Source organism: Drosophila melanogaster, chromosome 3L, assembly GCF_000001215.4.
Source record: "Drosophila melanogaster chromosome 3L".
NCBI classification, from domain to species: Eukaryota; Metazoa; Arthropoda; class Insecta; order Diptera; family Drosophilidae; genus Drosophila; species Drosophila melanogaster.
In genome coordinates this window covers 25,855,748-25,875,359 of record NT_037436.4, presented here as the reverse complement: position 1 = coordinate 25,875,359, position 19,612 = coordinate 25,855,748, and the positions used below count along the sequence as shown (strand labels likewise).

Genomic DNA, 19,612 nt, shown 5'->3' with positions numbered 1-19,612 from the left:
TATTTAAATAACATACTGAAAAACAACTGAATCTAATGTGCATTTTAAATAATAAAAATGGATCATTGTCATATATAAATCATATTAAGTCAAATGACTTAATAAGTATGCTAAATAATTAAAGGAAGTAAAATATAAATTATTATAACTACTTATAACAAAAGGAATACATTACATCGAGAAATAAATATTTCATAAAAATAATACGAAGTAGAAAATAAAAATTTGTAGAATAAATAAAAATATGAAAACTGTTTATTGCAAAAGTCACATCAAAGACACTAGAATTATTCTAGTGTCTTTGTTTTGGTCATATCTTGAGGCACGAAGTGCGGACGGACACAAGCACTCAACAATCATTGCCTTATTAATTTTTCACACGCCGCAAGATGAATACTCTAATGACAAATATTCTTATATAAAGTCATTTTTGAAATTTATTTTTGTGATATTATGTACATAGATTTGGCTATTTCTAATCTATTTTCAAATAATAATAACGTTAAGGCAATGCAAAACAAGAATTTTTCGCATGGTGCCAATTGATCAAAAATAATATAGATTTAAAGTCTAAGAACTTCTACGGTGAAGGGCATATTTTGTCAAATTTACAATGCATGAGCATACGTGTGCACACATAAAGTTGTCTGCTATCACTGTATGCGTAGAAAAGAGCGGTTCGCTGTAGCGCTCTTCGCTCTCTCGCTCTCTAACAAAAATTCGAGAGAGCCTGGAGCCACCTCTAGAGCCACGGCCAAAAAATTGTGTGCCAAAAAATCGTATGGCGTTACGCATCTTGTTATTCTAGTGTCTTTGGTCCAACCCTATAAGTATAAATATATTCTGAAAATATATTAAAAATTCTTTAAATATTTTTTTTGTTTATTTGTTTTTTCTTAGATATCTAGAATTTTATATATTTGCCAAAATGCTTTTAACATTTTTGTAACTAAAGGAATATGTCTTGCGTTTCAGGAAAGTCAACCGGATTTTATTAAATCAATTTCCAAAGGATCGTTTAAGGACAGTCTTATAGAAATTGTCATTATTTGGCGGCGAGATAAAAAACGTATTAAGTATAATTGGGTCTACGTCGCCAAACAGAATGGCAACAGTTCACCGGAACACTTGATGAATTCAACTAAAGACCAAATTTCTAATGCAGTGAAAAAGTTATTAAAAAATTCGGAAGCGTTATGTTACGAAGCCATTGTAGAGGTACACAGTATTATATTCTAACATTATTTGAATAAACAATCCATTATATCTTTCAGAACTTATTTAACGAGCATTCACAGGGAATTTTAACTAAATGGATTTCTCAGTTCTTATATGTGGTCGATTACCTATCTGATAATATTGAAGACGAGCACCTTTTGGCGGTTTTTTCTCTTTTAGGAACTATTGCATTTATGTTTACTGTCGGTTATGTATTGATCTACTTTGTTAGAGTTGAAGAGAAATATCTTAAGGCGCATGGCCACCTTATCGATATACAAGGTAAGTATTACAGTTTTTTTTATTGTAAATGAAGTCGAGTTTTTTTTGGCACATCGATAGAAATTCACAAGACTAATAACAAGAGAGAATACTCCCCAACTATCTAGTGGAAATGCGAACGGGAAACTTCAAATTTTTTCTGCGATATTGATAGATATTGAGGAATAAAATGATAAAAAAATTTCAAATTGTTTAAAAGTGTGGGAGTGGCCGTTTTGTAGGTGTAAGAAGTGGCATGGTGCTTTTGGTATACCGAATAAAGTTGGCAAGACTAACAATAAAACGAGTAAAATTCAAAACATTTTTTTGGCAAATCGGTAAAAATGTAAAAGAGTAATAAAAATATGAAAAAATATCAGAAAAATTTCAAAAATTTGGGCGTGGTAGTTTTTGGCGGTTTGTAGGCATTAGATTGGGCGTCAACAAACTTTCTTTATATCAATCTTCTAGCTTTTAGGGTCCTGAGAACTCGACGTTCATACGAATGGACAGACAGACGGACACGGCCAAATATACTCAGCTATTATTCCTGATCAAGAATATATATACTTTATATTATATCAAATATATTTAAATCGAACGGTCATGTTTTTTTCTGCGTTTTGAATTTATAAAAATATTTTGTAAAGCCAGCGGAGTTTTTTAATCATTAAAAAAATTAATGTGTAATCACAATTAATAGGGGTTGCGAACGAGATGAAATCGTTTATCGAACTGATCTACAGCTTTTGCGTATCTAGAGATAGTTTTTGTGGTGCCAATGATCTCCTTTCCGCTAGATTCGCAATTTAATTGCCTTAAGCTCAATCTACAAAGCGCAAGACAGCTGCTGGTGGTAGGCTGTCTAAGGGGAACGCCCCGCAACCCCACCTGATCAGCTGTCAATCGCAGCAAATCCTCAAATGTTGCTGATATCAGCATTTAAAAAAGTTGGGATGGCTAAAGATTCCTATTTGGGTGCACTAATTGCTTTTACTTTATTTACTTTAAACTTTATTCCCAAATAAGTAACGCCTGAAATACTAAACCACTCACACAATAGTTATTTTTTGGTGATTGATTAATTAAATTCAGCTGACTCTCACGTATTCGTCCTTCGCCTGCTGTAAACGCCGTTTTTGTCTTTGTCCTGTAATAACAACTCTTGAGGTCCGGGCTCAAAAATTGTTTAGCTTTTCCTTCTTGTCGCGGAACGAATTATCCCTCTATCGATATTGCCGATAATTTGGATCGGTATCATAATATTTTTTGTATGTATTTGAATGTATGTCGTATCTGGTTTTACCTTAAAGAAAGATTAAGCTTGGTGGGCAAAGTGAGTCTGAGTTGCACTATCCAAGAGAGAATATTGCGGTACGTGAATTAAGAACATTTAAACGATTGTAAACCGATTTACTTATAGAATAAAACATAAATCAAATGCTAACCGACCTTGCGGTCTGAGTTTGTTAAAGGCATTCTCTGGATACCTGCAGTGGCCCGACGCTACTAAACCCAAAAGTTGGCCGATTAGGGGTATTTGCTTTTATGAATTTTCACTCAGTCTAAAATCATTCTCAATTGCTGTTCTCCTAAAGCATGTAGTTTCTTTGTCACCAGCTTTACGTTTTCACTCCATGCGATTTGTTCACACAATCGTGAGTGGAAGCGTGGAGTTTCAACAACTAGGCATCTGTTGTCCGCCTTATTGAATGATATCGAACCAGCAGAACCCTGCTGAAGTCATCTGTCGTCTCTTCTGACAACTGTTTTCAGTTTAAACTTTTTGCCACACCCACTCTAACGTCTTAGAACAGCACAAACATGCCACGCCCACATTTAAAAAAAATGTTCTTTATTTTTTCATAATTTTATTAGTCTTGTAAATTTCTATCGAATTGCCAAAAAACTTTTTGCCACGCCCACTCAAACCCCCTAAAACCGTTCACGCCAACACTTTCTAAATTTTTTCTTATTTTTTCTCCAATATCTATCGATATCCCAGAAGAATGAACAAATTTCGTGTTCGCATTCAAAGTAGCTAAGTAACGGGTATCTGATAGTTAAGAAACTTCATATACAGCATCCTTCTGCAACCTTCAACTCGCGGACTCATATTTTTATCACCCACGGCGTTTAGATTTATAAATTAGCGCCAGTCAGGGTTTGCTGTGTTGTTTCCGGAGGCTGCAGTCGCTCCAATGGCCCGGCTTTAGTATTGTTTTCCATGTTTGTTCCGTCTATTTAGAAACCCCAGCTAGATCTTAAAGTACTCCTTCAGTCTGGTACTTCGGAAGATTGTATGGAATGTTACTTGAAGTTTTCATGATGGATTCGTTTTCTTAAAAAACGCTGCGTTTCTATGATCCTATTGGTTTGAATTGCCCAGTAACAACAAAGTCTAAGATTGTAGGACGCAAGATTAGGAATTACGAGACTGATTACAGTAGCTTTGGACACATTTTTCATGCCACCTTTTATCATTTGTCTCTTTTGCCTAGCTGTGAATTGAAGATACCAGCGTCGAAGCTTATAGAACCTGTGAAAACATCGTTTCTAGAGGGCAGTCCCGCTGCAGACACATTAATTGTTTAATTGGTTGAACTTAAAGTATTAAAGGAAAATGTTACTACTGGTGCGAGTCAGCTGTTCTACTTTCTTGTATTTGGGACGAACCATCAACATTCAACGAGCATTTCTCCTGCATTTTCTCCTTCGCAACGTACGTTTGAATACAAGTTAATGTTTTATAAATTAAACACTTCAAAGTAATTTCGGTGTTCTTTATTTATATGTAAGATTGTGACTGATTACTTAGATTAATGATATCCCTAAGCTAAGCTGAGTTGGCTGCAGCGGCGTCGGCGACAGTTGTAGCGGCGACAAGGCTGCAGCTACAAGAAACTGCTGAGTGAGAAGTTTTGGAAAATGGTCAGCAGCGTATGGCGTGTTCGCTGTAGAGGCAGTGGAAGGGGAATTTAGGTTGCACGCATCAGCATTTTATTACAATGTAGCGAGCTTAGATAGGTTGTGCAATTTTTGTAGTTAACTCCTCCCTCCTTAATTTCTGCTTGTCCTCAAGCAGGCATCAGAAGTATGGAATGTTGTTGAACTGTATTTGTGGATCAAGCTCCGGAAGTTTTTTGGTTGTACCTCCTTTTGTTTATTCCCTTGGTCAAGGTCCTTGATCTGTGAACTAGGGGCCATCTGTAGTATAATATTCTTCTTTTTTCGACCGTAGGCGTGAAATATCCAACTTATTAATAAAACCAGTCCAAATAGCGAGATGAGGGTGACCCGATCTATTGTGGTTTGAACATTTAGATGACTTAGATGTTCAGTGTTGTTGATGCTGCTTCAACTTCTGCTGGCGTTATTTGGATGATCGGGGTTCCCGGTTTCATTACAGTTATTTCTATATTTTCAAACTCCTTGTCATTTAATGAACTACGTATGTGCCCACTAACTTGGTATTAGTGTCTTTCCAAGTGACTGTTCCATTGAAATTGTTAAGTATTATTATGCCGTCGCCAACTCTTTCTATCTTCCTTATATGGTCAGCGTTGCTGAAGTCGCATGCTGCGTTCTTGGCCTGAACTAGTTTTTTTACTTAAATTAACAATTTGGTTCTTATTACATATTTTTATATTATTAAATGTTTTACAATCTTTTTGTATTCCGTATAGTTCTTTATGAAAAAGGAAAATTCAATTTTCGTTTAGATATGCACTATGACATTATTTTTTACAACAGGTTTTAGTATTATCTTCTGATATTTTTTTTCTTCAATTTTGAGTACTTTTACAATATAAATGAGTATAGTTTTATTTTGGAAAATCGATACATCTGAAAATTCTTTTCAATTGACAATTGTGACAATTTACCGAATTTGAATATTTATTTCATCAACTTGTTTTAACTCTTTTTTACTTAAAAGCAATGTATTTACTATATTCAATCTTGCAAAGTGTTGCATATTTAATGTTATTGGTTTCATCCTTTATAATCCTAGCCTGGTTTTGTAAGCTTATCGATATTTCATTACTTAGGAAACTGTCCTTTTTTATTGAATTTGTAAGATCGTTTGTTATTTTTGTTAGTTTATTAAGTCTTTGCTCAAGCTACCTACTGACCTGTTCGTTGTTATTTGAAATTATATTGTTAAGTGCTTATTCTATTGTAACTAAGTCATCGTGATCAGGGCTTCCTGCCACGTACTTCCATGCCGAACCGATCCAATTAATAGATCTAGTATGACGTGTATTAAATTTTAAAGTAATAGTGTGGTATGCAGTGAAAGTTTGAGTTATTTCATGGTGTAGTGGAGGGTACAAACTGTTAGTTTTTAATTCATTTTCAATGTTATAGGATAATTTGTCAATTGTATTTTCTATGACATTAAGATCAATTATATGGACAATATTTATGGCGGAGGTTCGAACAGGAAGTGGTCGTCGATCAGCTGCTGCTGGACGGCCCTCTCCATGCCAGTCAGGGGGTAGAACTTGCCCTTCAGCTCACCTTCCAGACCGGACAGGGTGCTGCTGTATATTATTTATTTTATTATAAATATATATATAATTAAATGCTTGCAATATTTATAAGTGAAAAAATATAATTTTTATTTCACTAAATGATTACAAAACTTTTTATTTGAGAAGAACACCGACCTTTTACAATTTGGTCTCAAACTGAACTCTGATAATTATTCTGATTTGATTGACGTTCAAGCCTCGGTATCGAGCTTTTCTAATATGGACTTTAGACTTTAGGATTCTGATCGTGAAGAGAAAATGCTTTGGGTTTCTCTTGGATTCAAGTGCATTTGCTCATGGATACAAGTGCTCTCATATTCTTATAATTTGTTTATTGACATCGATACTTTTGTTTTTCGGGATTGTGGGTCCGAGCTTTGAACGTGGGAACGTGACGATGGGGTGAGGCTTAAGCAAGGAATTGTTTAAATTAGGAGACGGATGTTTGGTCTACCAGTGGGTGACTTATCTAGAATTGGGGTTTTTTCCATTCTCGAGGATCATATAACAATCTTATTCTTATCTGGTATATGTTGGGTACATCGCTAGTAGTGTATGTTGTATTGGGGTGTAATGTTGTAAGTGTATTAGTATGTAGGCATATGCTTAAGTCTTTGGGACTTATGGGTATGTCACTCCTCCAACCTTTGAATTTGGCCTGTCCTCAGGTCGTTAAATTTGGGTATAATGTAATATTATTTCCTTGTTAAATATTTTCATTGACATTATTTTCAAGGTGCGTGTGTTCTTTTTGCTTACGATAATTGACAATCATTTTCTTAGGTATATTTTAAAACTTATATGCTACATACAGAGTCAAACTAATTATCATTATGACGAACGTTGTAATGCATATAATTTGGAAAAAGTTATAGTGTTTTACATGGGATTCTATCATTTCTCTCGTTTGTAAGTGATTTATTGGTTCTAGACGTGTTACATTGTTTGTGATATAAATTGTTTGTGTAAAGTCTGCTAGATTATTAGAGATTAAGAATTCATCTATTTGCATGGTACAATTTTTAATTTTAATGATGTTGTTTCCTGATATTAATATTTTATTGTTTATACAGTCTTGGTTAACAGCTGTTTCAGGAATATTCCATGTTAATAGTATATTTGGTTCTATATAATTTATTTGGTAATTTTTATGTGTTTTAATATATTTACATTGAGTTTGCTCTTGCTTGATGATTCCAATTATACATTTGTCGAATATTACCCTACTGGTATCTTTATGGAATACTTGGTTATCAAATATGTAGAATTTATCGAATATTTGCTCGGTTAGAATATAATTATGTTCATCTGGGTACGGAACTATTTGAAATATTGGAACTTTGGTGACTTCGCTAGGAACATGGGAAATAATCAAAATTTCGTTCGTGTCTGTTTTAAGCCAAGTTGACGTTTTTATCTTTAGCATTTTTTCTGAATTTACATGTTTTAAATAGTCATGCTCTAGTAACTTTGGATTGAAAATTCCTAGTCTGGTTAATTGCATACCCAATTCTATGTCTTCTATATATTCTGTAAATTGCTGTATGTTAAATATTAGTACTGCACTTTGTTGGTGTTGTTCTTTATCTACTTTGAGCTTATTAATTATATCTATACCACTATTGATTACATCTATAATCGTGTTTAGGTCATGGGTTTTTACATAGTCTTCTGACATGTTGTTTATTTTTTCTTCTAACTCTTCTCTGTCATCCTCATCTAATGTGCCGAATAAGTATTTGTATGCTTTTCCTACTACGTTTAAAAGACCTCTTTTACTTCGACTAATAATTCTTAACCCATTTATTTCTCATTTTAATTTGTCGACTAAATATTGTATTTGTGGTACATTAGGATAGTTGTTTGCTTCATTTACTATATCTTCGAACACGAGCATGGTCTTTGTTATGTTTATGCTTAAATAATGGTATTCATAGCTGGTTGGAATCTCCATTGTTCCTGTTCGGAATATAAGATATCCATTCTTCGCGCTAATTGGATTTACTTCTATATTGTTGCACTTGACCATGGTGATAAGTGATAGTATGCAACTAAGCATTATTAGAAGTATGTTGTGTACTTTGTGCTTCTTTGGTTGGTCTGGAATTATCATATTTGCTCTTATTAAATTTTTTCTGTTTCTTAAATTTTGACTTATAGTGAACGATTTTCCTGCCACGGTTTGTTTCTTCGAAATGTTTATCATCTACTTGTTCAATCCTTCCTGTCCTTTTGAATGGATTGGTTATTTTACTTTTTACAAGTGAGGCCTGTCTATATTGTGTATCAACTTCGAAATCGTGCCTATTCCTAATGAGGTATTCTATCTTATCGATTTTATTTTGTTGTACATTAAACTCCGGGCTGCCTGCATATAGGAAAATGTCTGCTGGAAATCTTTTGGTACTATTATGTTTAGTTTTATGATTGTATATGTATAGAATTGTTTCGAATTTTGTGCACCTATCTTCAATATTTGGCTCGCTACCAATGATTCTTAGTTTTTAGTTTACGGTCTTGTGGAATCCCTCTATGTCAGATATACCATTTTTGCTAGTCGTTATAGAAATTTGTACACCTTCAAATCTTAACCAATTTTGTAAGTCTATACACATAAAAGCTGAGTCTTTATCTGCTTTAATTTCTTGCGGTTTTCCCATATCATTGAATATTTTAGTAATGGCTATTTTTGCTTCTAGCGAATCTCTACTTTTTACTTAAACTAGTGATGCAAATTTCGAATAGAAATCAATGCAAGATAAGAAGATCTGGTTCACCGTGAGATAAAAATCTATCACGTATTTTTCTCTTGTGTTAAATATTTCCGGTGTTGTTTCATATGTCAATTTCGTGTTTCGATGCTCTGCTTTTGCCAGATTACAAATTTCACATTCATTGATAATGTTTTGAATAAGCTTTTGACTATCAGGATAGTAATATTCTTCTTTAAATAAATTGATTGTTTTTTCTATACCCGGATGTAAAAGTTCTTTATGTTTCTTTAAGATTAAACCTTTGAATTCTGCATACGTTGGTATATCAATTAACTTTTTGGTGCTTCTTAAAAGTTTTGTGAAGTTGTTAGGGCTTATAATTTCGGTAAATGCCCTCTGGAAGATCAGAAAATCTGCGTCATTAGGGAAATAAAGTGCACTCTTTTTGGTACACACATATTCCTTAATGAGGTTTTTGGCGAGTTCAGGTGTCATTTCTTTATAGATTATTTTATACTTTAATTTTGTGATGTTTGTTTTACCCTCGTTGTATCGTTGTCGCCTTTTTCTATCTCTATTTGTCTAGAGAAGAAATTTATGGCCTTTCTGTTATAGATATGTAATTTAGATTATCTTCACTGGCACGTCTGCGCTGTTTGCGACCTCGACAACCATAACTTCTTCTATTTTCGTGCGGGAAAGAGCATCCGCGACATGGTTTTCTTTGCCTGGAAGATATTTGATTTTGTAATCAAATTCATTGAGTTTTATTTTCCATCTTTGCAATTTCATGTTTGGTTCTTTAATGTTGTTGAGCCATACCAGTGGCTTGTGATCACTTAATATTTCAAATGGCCTACCAAATAGGTATGACCTGAAATATTTTGTACCCCAAACTATAGATAACAATTCTTTTTCAATCGTAGCATAGTTGATTTCATGTTCGTTTAGCGTTCTACTGGCATAACAAACTGGCTTGTGATTCTGTGATAACACTGCACCAATAGCTACATTGCTGGCATCAGTTGTCAGAGAAAAGGGTTTTAAAAAATCAGGATAGATTAATATCGGGTCTGAAGTTATCAAAACCTTTAGTCTTTCAAATGATTCGATGTAGTCTTTACATTTGGTGTCTATTATAGCACCTTTCTTTAATTTGAGGGTCATGGGTTTAACTATTTTGGCAAAGTTAGGAATAAACTTGCGATAGAATCCACATAATTCCAAAAATGATTTTATTTGCTTAGGTGTCTTGGATAATGGAAAATTTGTAATTGCTTTAGTTTCATTTGGATTTGGTTTGATGCCATTTGTTGTGAATGAATTCATGAATTCACATTTATCTAGTTGCAACTTTAAATTAGCGTCTCTCAGTTTTTCAAAGACTTTCTTTAGGGATAAAATGTGTTCTTCCAATGAAGTGGAATAAACAATAATGTCGTCTAAATAGACTAAACAGTCTTTGTAGATTAAATATTCCAGAAGATTATTCATGCATCTCTGAAAAGTAGCTGGAGCTTTTTTTAAACCAAAAGGCATACGAGTATATTCATAATGCCCATGCTTAGTTTAAAAAGCTGTTTTTGAAATAGAATTTTCATCCATTTGGATTTGGTCAAAAACCCTTGGCTAGATCTATAGTTGTAAAGTATTGGCATCTACCTAATATGTCCAATATCTCATCCATTCGGGGAGTGGAAAATTTTTCGTTAACAGTTATCTCATTTAGATTCCTGTAATCGACTACCAACCTGAATTTTTGTTTCCCAGAGGCGTCTGCCTTCTTGGGGACCACCCAAATAGGAGAGCAATAAGGGGACTTCGATTTTCGAACAATCCCTTGTTTTTACATTTCTTTAATTTGTTTGTTGACTTCTTGGTCAACGCTTTGAGGGTACTTGTAGGGTTTACGGTATACTGGGTCTTCGTGTTGAGTTTGGATGACATGTTTAATAGTACTGGTGAAAGTCAAATTTTCGCCCTCTTTGTACTGAATGTCTCTATATTCGTATAGGACCTTCTTTAAACATTCAACTTCTTCTACATTTAAGTGTTCGAGTCTATACTCGTTACATTCGCAAAACTCATTGTTTATCGCGAAGTTGACTATATCGTTGTCAACGGACATGGGATCGAGATGTGTTACATCATTGTCCACTGTGTCTTTAACAACATTTGAAATGAGGCATTTGGGTAATGCAGTCTCCTTCTTCTGCTGTTGATGCTTTGGTTTAAAGCACTTAGGTGCGGTCTTAACCTTTTGCATTTTTGGTTTGATTCTGTCCACTAGAGCGAAATCATTCTTTTGTTTTGGGTCAAGGCATTTGGCATTATTTGATGTCGAAGGTTGGAAATTAAGGGTGTTATTAAGTGGGTTGTTCAGCTGAGCTTCTGTTAAGTCTCGTCTAAATTCATAATAATTCCCTCTTTGATTATTCGGTATGAAACGCGGTGAATACTGGTTTTGATTTGTCATAGGTTGAGTCGAATTTTGAGGTGGTTGTGTATTATGATTCTGATTCGTGCTAGGATAATAATTACTGTAGTTGTGATTTCTATTATTGTAATATTTTTGATTATTATTTTGATTATAGTTGCCCCTGTTCCTACGTTTGTTCATTTCGGTTCTATTAGAACGGTGATTTTCTGGAATAGCATCATAAAGGCCTAATTCCATTGATGCTTGTTTTAATTTATAAATGGTATCAATATCTTTACGTGCCAAAGACATATAAATTCTATCCGGCAGTTTTCGATCTATTACTGATTTAACGGTTTTTTTTTAACATTTCGGTATAATTCGATTTATCAACAGGGTCACTTTCTAATTCTAACTTATCGAACATAATCCAGTATTGTGTTTCTGTTTTTCTATAAACTTCCAGATACTTCCTGGGTATGATATGTCTTCTAATTGTCTGATGAGTGTTACATAGGGTCTATGGTCTTTAAATGCCATTGCCAGTGATTTCTTCATGTCCAGCCATGTGTTAGCTCTTTCCTGGGTTACGACTTCTAAAGCTGAATCCACTAATAACCGCTTCACTGCTCCATATATGACGTGTGCCTGTCTGGCTTCCTGTGTTGGGTATAAACTAAGCAATTGTTCCACTTGGTTGACGAATCCAGATAATTTGCCAGGTAGTAATTTGCGCCATCGTAGTAATTTAATTCTTTGATTAGGTTTAGCAGTTGGTTTAGATGTGTTTCTGAGAGTTGTGGGACTGCCATGATGTCTTTTGTTTTCTGGAGTTTATTTTGGTTTTAAGTTTGCTTTTAACTCTTCTTTAAACTTGGTTTTAAGTTTTCTTTAAACTGGGTTTTAAGTTTTCTTTAAACTTGGTTTTAAGTTTCGGAATTAAAAATTTAAATTAATTTTTGTTTCCGACCGCACGGGATTTTATTTTGAATACTACTTTCACGTAGATTCTTTTGCGGATCTCTAAAATATTTTCGAATCACTATTTTAATTCGCTGATCTTGGATAGCTAGTCGTATAGCATATTCTTCAGTTGATCAGTACCGTACTAAAAGGTACGTCTTTTATTTTATTGGATCCTACCGACTGCGCCAATTAAATGCTTGCAATATTATATACTTACGTATTTTACTTTTCGAGTCGAACAAATGATCCGTCGTTTGACTAAGATCAACGCCTTTAAAGAAGTTTCGGATTTGAAAGAATCAACACGAGGTATTTTTACTTTAGATCTTTATTTCTTCGTTGTCGGCTTAAGACTTACTGTACAGAGTTTTTGATCGGCTCGAAGTGAGTCGCGAGAAACGGGAATGTCTCTTCAGTATATGTGTATAAAAAAGAACGGAAAAATAACGGTATGGATGCACAACAAATCATGCGCTTAAGTGTAAGCAAAAATGTAAACGTAATATGAGAAGCATATTATGTTACTTCCCTCCCTTTAAAAGGGAAGCTTATGCTTCCACTCCTTCTATTGGTGTTGATGCCCGTAATCTTGGTGATGCAGTTGGATTTGCATCTTGTGATTCAATGATTATTTTGTTTTTTAGTTTTAAGTAAATACAAGCAATACAAGATGTGAGGCTTATGATTGATACTATTATACAAACTGTGATATTATTATTTGATATTAATTGTACAATGTCCTTATGTTCTATTGGTTTTATTTTTATTAGGCTTAAGGGTGTGTACAATGGGGTAAGGTTTATCTCGGGGTTTAGCTTGTTTTCGTTAAGTATTATGTTTCCTATTTTGATTTTACGTTGTTTTATTGTTATTATTTTGTTGCCGTTAACCGTTACATTTTTATTTATTTCTTGGCAATTTTGTTCTATGATAGTGTTGTTTAGATTCCAAGTGATGATACTATTTGGTTCTACATACTTAATTATTTGTTCGACTGTTATAGGGACAAAGTTACATATTGGATTTGTTCTTTTAATAATATTTTTGATACATTCGTTGTTAATTTCTTGATAGTTCTGGTTATAAATTTTATCTTGTTCTTCGAAATAAGTGTCTTTGTCTATATGATCAAGTTGATAGCCATTATTATCTGGATAGGGTATTATGTTAATAGTATGAATGGTTTTTTGTTTAGTAGGGATATGAGCTATGATAAGTAGTTGGTTAGTGTTGATCCAGGTTGAGGTTTTAGTCTGTAGTATGTTGCTACTGTCAACGTTTTCTAATTTGTCATAGTTAAGTAATTTTGGGTTAAACAGTCCTAGTCGTGAGAGTTGCATTCCCATTGCGATGTCTTCAATGTATTCGGTAAATTGTATTAGTTCGTATAGCATTTGTTCTCTGTTATTATGTTCGTCTTCAAATTCTTTGATCTTTTGCATGTTACTATTGATAAGTTGAATTATGTCGCTCATTTCGTGTATGTTAATTGAGTTTTTTGTCGCGGACTCTAATTGGTTATGAATTTGTATCCGGTCGTTATTGTCTAGTGTCCCGAAAAGGTATTTAAATGCAGATCCCATTATGTTGATTAGTCCGCGTTTCTGTCTATTTGTCTGGTGTAACGTTATAGCGTTAAGTTCCCTTAACATTTTATTGTGTAGAAGTTTAATTTGGGGGATATGTGTATAGTTGGTTACTTTAGTGTTAAAATAGTGAGTTAGGTTGTCTATATCCAAGAGGTTTATGCGGAGACAGTGGTGTTCGTATTCTGAAGGGATTTGAATAGGTTTGTCAGAGAATAGGAGATATCCGTGGTCGGTGTCGATGTTGTTTATTTGGAGTTGCTGGGCTTGGCATAGTTTTGTAAGAGTAAGAAAAAGTATTATGGTGAACAAGGGGCCTGTAAAATGGGAAGTTGATTAGTTTTCTTCTGTTTTTTAAATTGGGTCTTATAGTAATGTGTCTCTCTGTTTCTGTTAGTAATTTTGTAATGGTCTTCGTCGGTTTGTTCGACGTTCTTTGTTAATTTGAAAGGGGCTTCTAATTTTCCTTTTTGTAATGGTCCTTTTCTGTATCTGGTGTCGACATTATATTCAGTTCTATTCTTATTTATTTCGTTAATTTTCTTTTCTTTATTGTTTTGTGTATCTAAGTTAGGTTGTCCGGCGTAAATGAATATGTGAGCAGGGGTTTGTCCGGTAGTATCGTGTTTGGTCTTGTGGTTGTAAATGTAAAGGATTGTTTCTATTTTACTTAATTTGGTCTCGTTGTCGTCAGAGTTTTTTATGATGCGGATTTTTTCGTTTATAGTTTTGTGGAGTCTCTCTATGTCAGCGACACCTGTTTTTGTAGTATTAAGTTGTAACTCTACTTCTTCGGTTTCGAGCCAACGTTTGAGGGCTAGGCTGGAGAATGCACCATCTCGATCTGCTTTGAGAAGTTTAGGTTTCCCTAATTGATTAAATATGCGCATTAAGGCATTTTTGCATTCTACCCAGTCTTTTGTCTTAATCTGTTCAAGGGTGGCGAATTTAGAGTAAATATCGATACAGCTCAGATAATGGTTTCCTTCGGAAGAATAGATGTCTATTACGAACTTATCACGACAATGTTCGGGTTTAGGGGTAATTTTCATTGGCATTTCCGTGTTACGGTGTTCTGTTTTGGCTAGGTTGCAGACTTGACATTCGTTGATTATATTCTGGATAAGGAGTTGGCTATTGGGGAAGTAATAATTCTCACTAAAGAGTTTTACAGTTTTTTGAATTCCGGGGTGTAAGAGCTTTTCGTGGGTGTTTAGAATTAGTTCCTTAAAACTTGCATAAGTAGGGATGTTTTTTAATAAAACGAGGCTTCGGAAAATTTTTGTACATTTCGGATTCATTGTTGTTGTATATGCATTTTGGATCATTTCGAAGTCTGCATCGCTTTCGATGTAAAGAGCGCTATTCTTTGAGCAAAAGTGATTGAGTAGATATTGTTTGGCTGCTTCTATGGTCATTTCTTTGTAGGAAATGTGTATGATTTGTTTTTTGAAATAAGTTTCGTGTTCTATACTACTATTGGGACCTTTTGAGAAAATAATTTGTCTTTTATGGTAATTAATGGCTTTTTCGGACAACCCTATTAAGTCGCTATTATCTTCTTCTGCGCTATGTTGCGTAGATTCTCCGAAAAATGCTTGTTCTATTTTGATTCTAGACAGTGCGTCTGCGACATGGTTTTCCTTTCCTTTGATATATTTTATATCGAAGTCGTACTCGGATAATCTAATCTTCCACCTAGTCAGCTTTGAGTTAGGTTCTTTTAATTTGTGTAGCCAGCACAATGGTTGATGGTCAGAAGCTATTTCGAAATGTCGTCCTAACAGGTAGTGTCTAAAGGTCTTTGTGGCCCATACTATTGCTAGTAGTTCTTTTTCTATAGCACTGTAATTAACTTCATGTTCGTTTAGGGTCCTGCTAATGTAGCTAATGGGATGTCCATCTTGAGATAGAACAGCACCTAATGCTACATTGCTTGCGTCAGTTGTTAATACAAATTTTCTTTCAAAATTTGGTATTTTTAATATGGGGTCTTCGGAAATAAGTAATTTTAATTTTTGAAATGCTTCTATATATTCTTTATGTTTTGTATCTATTTTTACTCCCTTTTTGAGACATTTAGTCAGTGGTTTCGCTATGTCAGAGAAGTTGGGTATGAATTTCCTGTAGTATCCTGTGATTCCAAGGAATGCTTTAATTTCTTTAGGTTTAGATGGAAGTGGGTAATCTTGTATAGCTTTGATTTTTTCGGGATTTGGTTTAATTCCGTCTTTAGTGATAACGTGTCCTAGAAAGGTAGTTTCTTGTCTTAGGAATTCACATTTATCTAGCTGTAGTTTAAGGTTGGCTTGAGATAATTTCTCGAAGACTGCTTCAAGGGATTGAAGGTGTTCCTCTAGAGAGGTAGAAAAGACAATGATATCGTCTAGATATACTAAACAATTTTTATTTAAAAGCGGACGAAGTAGGTTATTCATGCAGCGTTGGAAGGTAGCTGGGGCGTTTTTAAGCCCAAATGGCATTCTAGTATATTCGTAATGTCCGTATTTAGTAGAGAAAGCCGTTTTGGCTATTGATTCTGAATCCATCTCTATTTGATGGAAGCCTTTTGCCAGGTCTATGGTGGTAAAGTAATTAGACCTCCCTAACTTTCCTAATATTTCGTCTATATTTGGCATAGGGTATCGGTCATTTATTGTTATTTCATTCAACTTCCTGTAGTCTATGACTATTCGAAGTTTCTGCTGTCCGGAAGCATCTAATTTTTTTGGTACTACCCAGATGGGGCTGCAGTACGGTGAGTTGCTTTCTCGAATGATGCCTTGTTCTAACATTTCTTGAATTTGTCTTTCTACTTCTTGTTCGTATGATTGTTGGAAGCTATACATTTTAGAGTAAACTTGAATATTATGTGTGGTATTAATTGTATGTTTTTCTTGGTTTGTGAAGCTAAGTTTGTCGCCCTCGTGAAACTGAATGTCTTTGAATCTTGTCAGTAAGTTTGTTAATTTGTATTTTTCTTCTGCATTTAAATGGTTTAGTCGGAACAGATTCTCCTGAAGTGTGGAGGTTTCTAAAAAGGTAGGGTCTTGTGGGAACGAAGAGTCTACTTGAGCATGATTTTGGTCTGTAAGTTTTTCAGTGTCTTTTATTTTATAGACTTTGTTGAAGAGGGTGGCAGTTTTCTTTTGATAATCTATTATGGCTTTAGCTTTAGACAACAATTTGCGTCCAATCAGCATATCATAATGATCTGAGAATTTGTGAATTAGAAACTCCTGAGCAATAGGAAAGTAGTTATTGGGTGGTATAGTGGTGGTCTCGTTAATAGTTAGCGAGCCATTACTTGTATGAATTAGGTGGTTGGTTTGTTGTATAGGTGTTTCGAAAATGTTCCAAGTAAGCATGTTTATGGTGGATCCAGTGTCAATTAGGCACTTTAAGTCTATGTCATTATGTTTAATAATTATATATTGGTTTGATCCGGGGCAACTAGCCGAAAATTTTCTGCTTCTTTGGTATTGTCTGATTCGTCATCGTTTGGTGCTGTCTGTTCTTGTTGTGTTTTGTCCGAAGTGTCATGATCTTGTTCGAGAGGGATTTGAGTTGGGTCTGGGATATAACCCATTTGATAAGGATATGGTTGTGGTTGGAAGTTATCTGGGTAGTATGGATAGTAATAATGGTAAGGGTATTCGGGTTGGTTTGATACCATTTCTTGGTATCTTAGTTCTTCTATGCTCATTTTAGTCTGTCCGCTGTCTGATGGTCGTTGTCTTTTTACCGGGTTGTTGGTTTGTGTGTTCCCAGTTGGAGGGAAGTTATTCGGTGTGTAAGTTTGATTAGGTCCGAAACGATTTAAGGCGGTTTCAGCTGAGTTATTTTCTAGTTCTAACTTACTCATTAAAACTTGTCGTCTTTTCTCGGCTTCCTCCAGAAACTGCCTGATGTTGCCTTTGTATTGAATGTTCCGAAAATCCTCCAAAAGTTGATGACTCGGTGCCTGGGGTTTGTAATATAGGATCAATCTGGTCCTTAGTTCAATCCAGCTGGTAAAGTTGTTGGTCCCGAGAGTACGGATGACGTCGCCGCTGATATTGCGTTCGATGTGTCCATAAATTATCAACTTCTGCCTTTCGTCAGTAGTTTGGTATAAGGCCAGAATGAAGTCGATGCGAGTTATAAAGATATGTAGAGTATTCGGATCTCCATTGAAGATTTCGACAGCATTTATCTGTCTCTCGACCTGACTCATATTTGAGTCGGATAGTATTATAGGGCTTGCTGTTGCCATTGTTGTTGTTGTATTTATTGTTATTTAATGTTTTAGGTAAGGTTCACGTTCTGGGTAAGGTTTGCAGTTTTGGATAGGTTTCGTTTTTCGATAAAGTTCAAGTTTTTACTGTAGGTTTTTGTCTCTGGTCGAACTTTAGGTTTATGTTTTGGATAGGGTTTTGGTTTTCACTATGGGTTCTTGATTTCCACTATTGGTTTGTATTCCAGGTCTGAGCTTTGTGTTTGTGTTTGTTGTTTGTTCACTTATTAATTTAATTCACTTATAATGTTTGTTATTCACTTAGTTATAGTTCTTTAGCTTAGGTTTTGTTGAATTTTCGCACTTATTTGTTCGTAATATTTCTGTTATTCACTTATTTGTAAGTTTTTAATTTAAGTTTGTTGTGTTGTTCACTTATTAATTTAATTCACTTATAATGTTTGTTATTCACTTAGTTATAGTTCTTTAGCTTAGGTTTTGTTGAATTTTCGCACTTATTTGTTCGTAATATTTCTGTTATTCACTTATTTGTAAGTTTTTAATTTAAGTTTGTTGTGTTGTTCACTTATTAATTTAATTCACTTATAATGTTTGTTATTCACTTAGTTATAGTTCTTTAGCTTAGGTTTTGTTGAATTTTCGCACTTATTTGTTCGTAATATTTCTGTTATTCACTTATTTGTAAGTTTTTAATTTAAGTTTGTTGTGTTGCGCTCTTAGCTGTTTCGCTTTGGTTTGAGTAACCTTTTGTGGATTTACTACTCAGCGAATTCAAAGGCGTCTTCTTAAAATTTTTTGTAATTTTAAGTTATTTCACTTCGTGGTCACTTTATGGGATTGAGTACCATTGGTTAACACTTTTCCGCGGTGAACAGGTTAACTGACACGATCCGCGTTTGTTATAAGGTTAGTTATACCGTTGGTTAGCACTTTCCACTTAGCACGACGCGACTGCGTTAGTTCTTTTGTGGATAATAATTGAAGAATTGAATAGGGTTACTATCGCATCAACAATGTATTATCCTACCGACTGCGCCACTTACGTATTTTACTTTTCGAGTCGAACAAATGATCCGTCGTTTGACTAAGATCAACGCCTTTAAAGAAGTTTCGGATTTGAAAGAATCAACACGAGGTATTTTTACTTTAGATCTTTATTTCTTCGTTGTCGGCTTAAGACTTACTGTACAGAGTTTTTGATCGGCTCGAAGTGAGTCGCGAGAAACGGGAATGTCTAATCAGTATATGTGTACAAAAAAGAACGGAAAAATAACGGTATGGATGCACAACAAATCATGCGCTTAAGTGTAAGCAAAAATGTAAACGTAATATGAGAAGCATATTATGTTACTATATATATATAAGTGAAAAAAAATATAATTTTTATTTCACTAAATGATTACAAAACTTTTTAGTTGAGAAGAACACCGACCTTTTACAATTAGGTCTCAAACTGAACTCTGATAATTATTCTGATTTGATTGACGTTCAAGCCTCGGTATTGAGCTTTTCCAATATGGACTTTAGACTTTAGGATTCGTATCGTGAAGAGAAAAAGCTTTACGTTTCTCTTGGATTCAGGTGCATTTGCTCTTGGATGCAAGTGCTCTTAGATTCTTATAATTTGTTTATTGAAATCGATACTTTTGTTTTTCGGGATTGCGGGTCCGAGCTTT

At 34.4% G+C, this 19,612-nt stretch overlaps 1 protein-coding gene across 3 annotated transcripts in view, besides 1 other annotated feature; it reads left to right on the top strand.

The window, feature by feature from the left end:
- Window positions 1-816: part of a mobile genetic element that runs on past the window's edge.
- l(3)80Fg (lethal (3) 80Fg) overlaps window positions 1-19,612 on the top strand; it is a 215,672-nt gene that overhangs the window by 138,753 nt on the left and 57,307 nt on the right. For all 3 annotated transcript variants that reach the window (NM_001015187.3, NM_001015188.4, NM_001276235.1), the window contains 2 exons: window positions 976-1,218; window positions 1,275-1,500. In NM_001015187.3, the coding sequence (NP_001015187.2) occupies window positions 976-1,218; window positions 1,275-1,500 (469 nt within the window). The remainder of the gene's footprint in view (window positions 1-975; window positions 1,219-1,274; window positions 1,501-19,612) is intronic.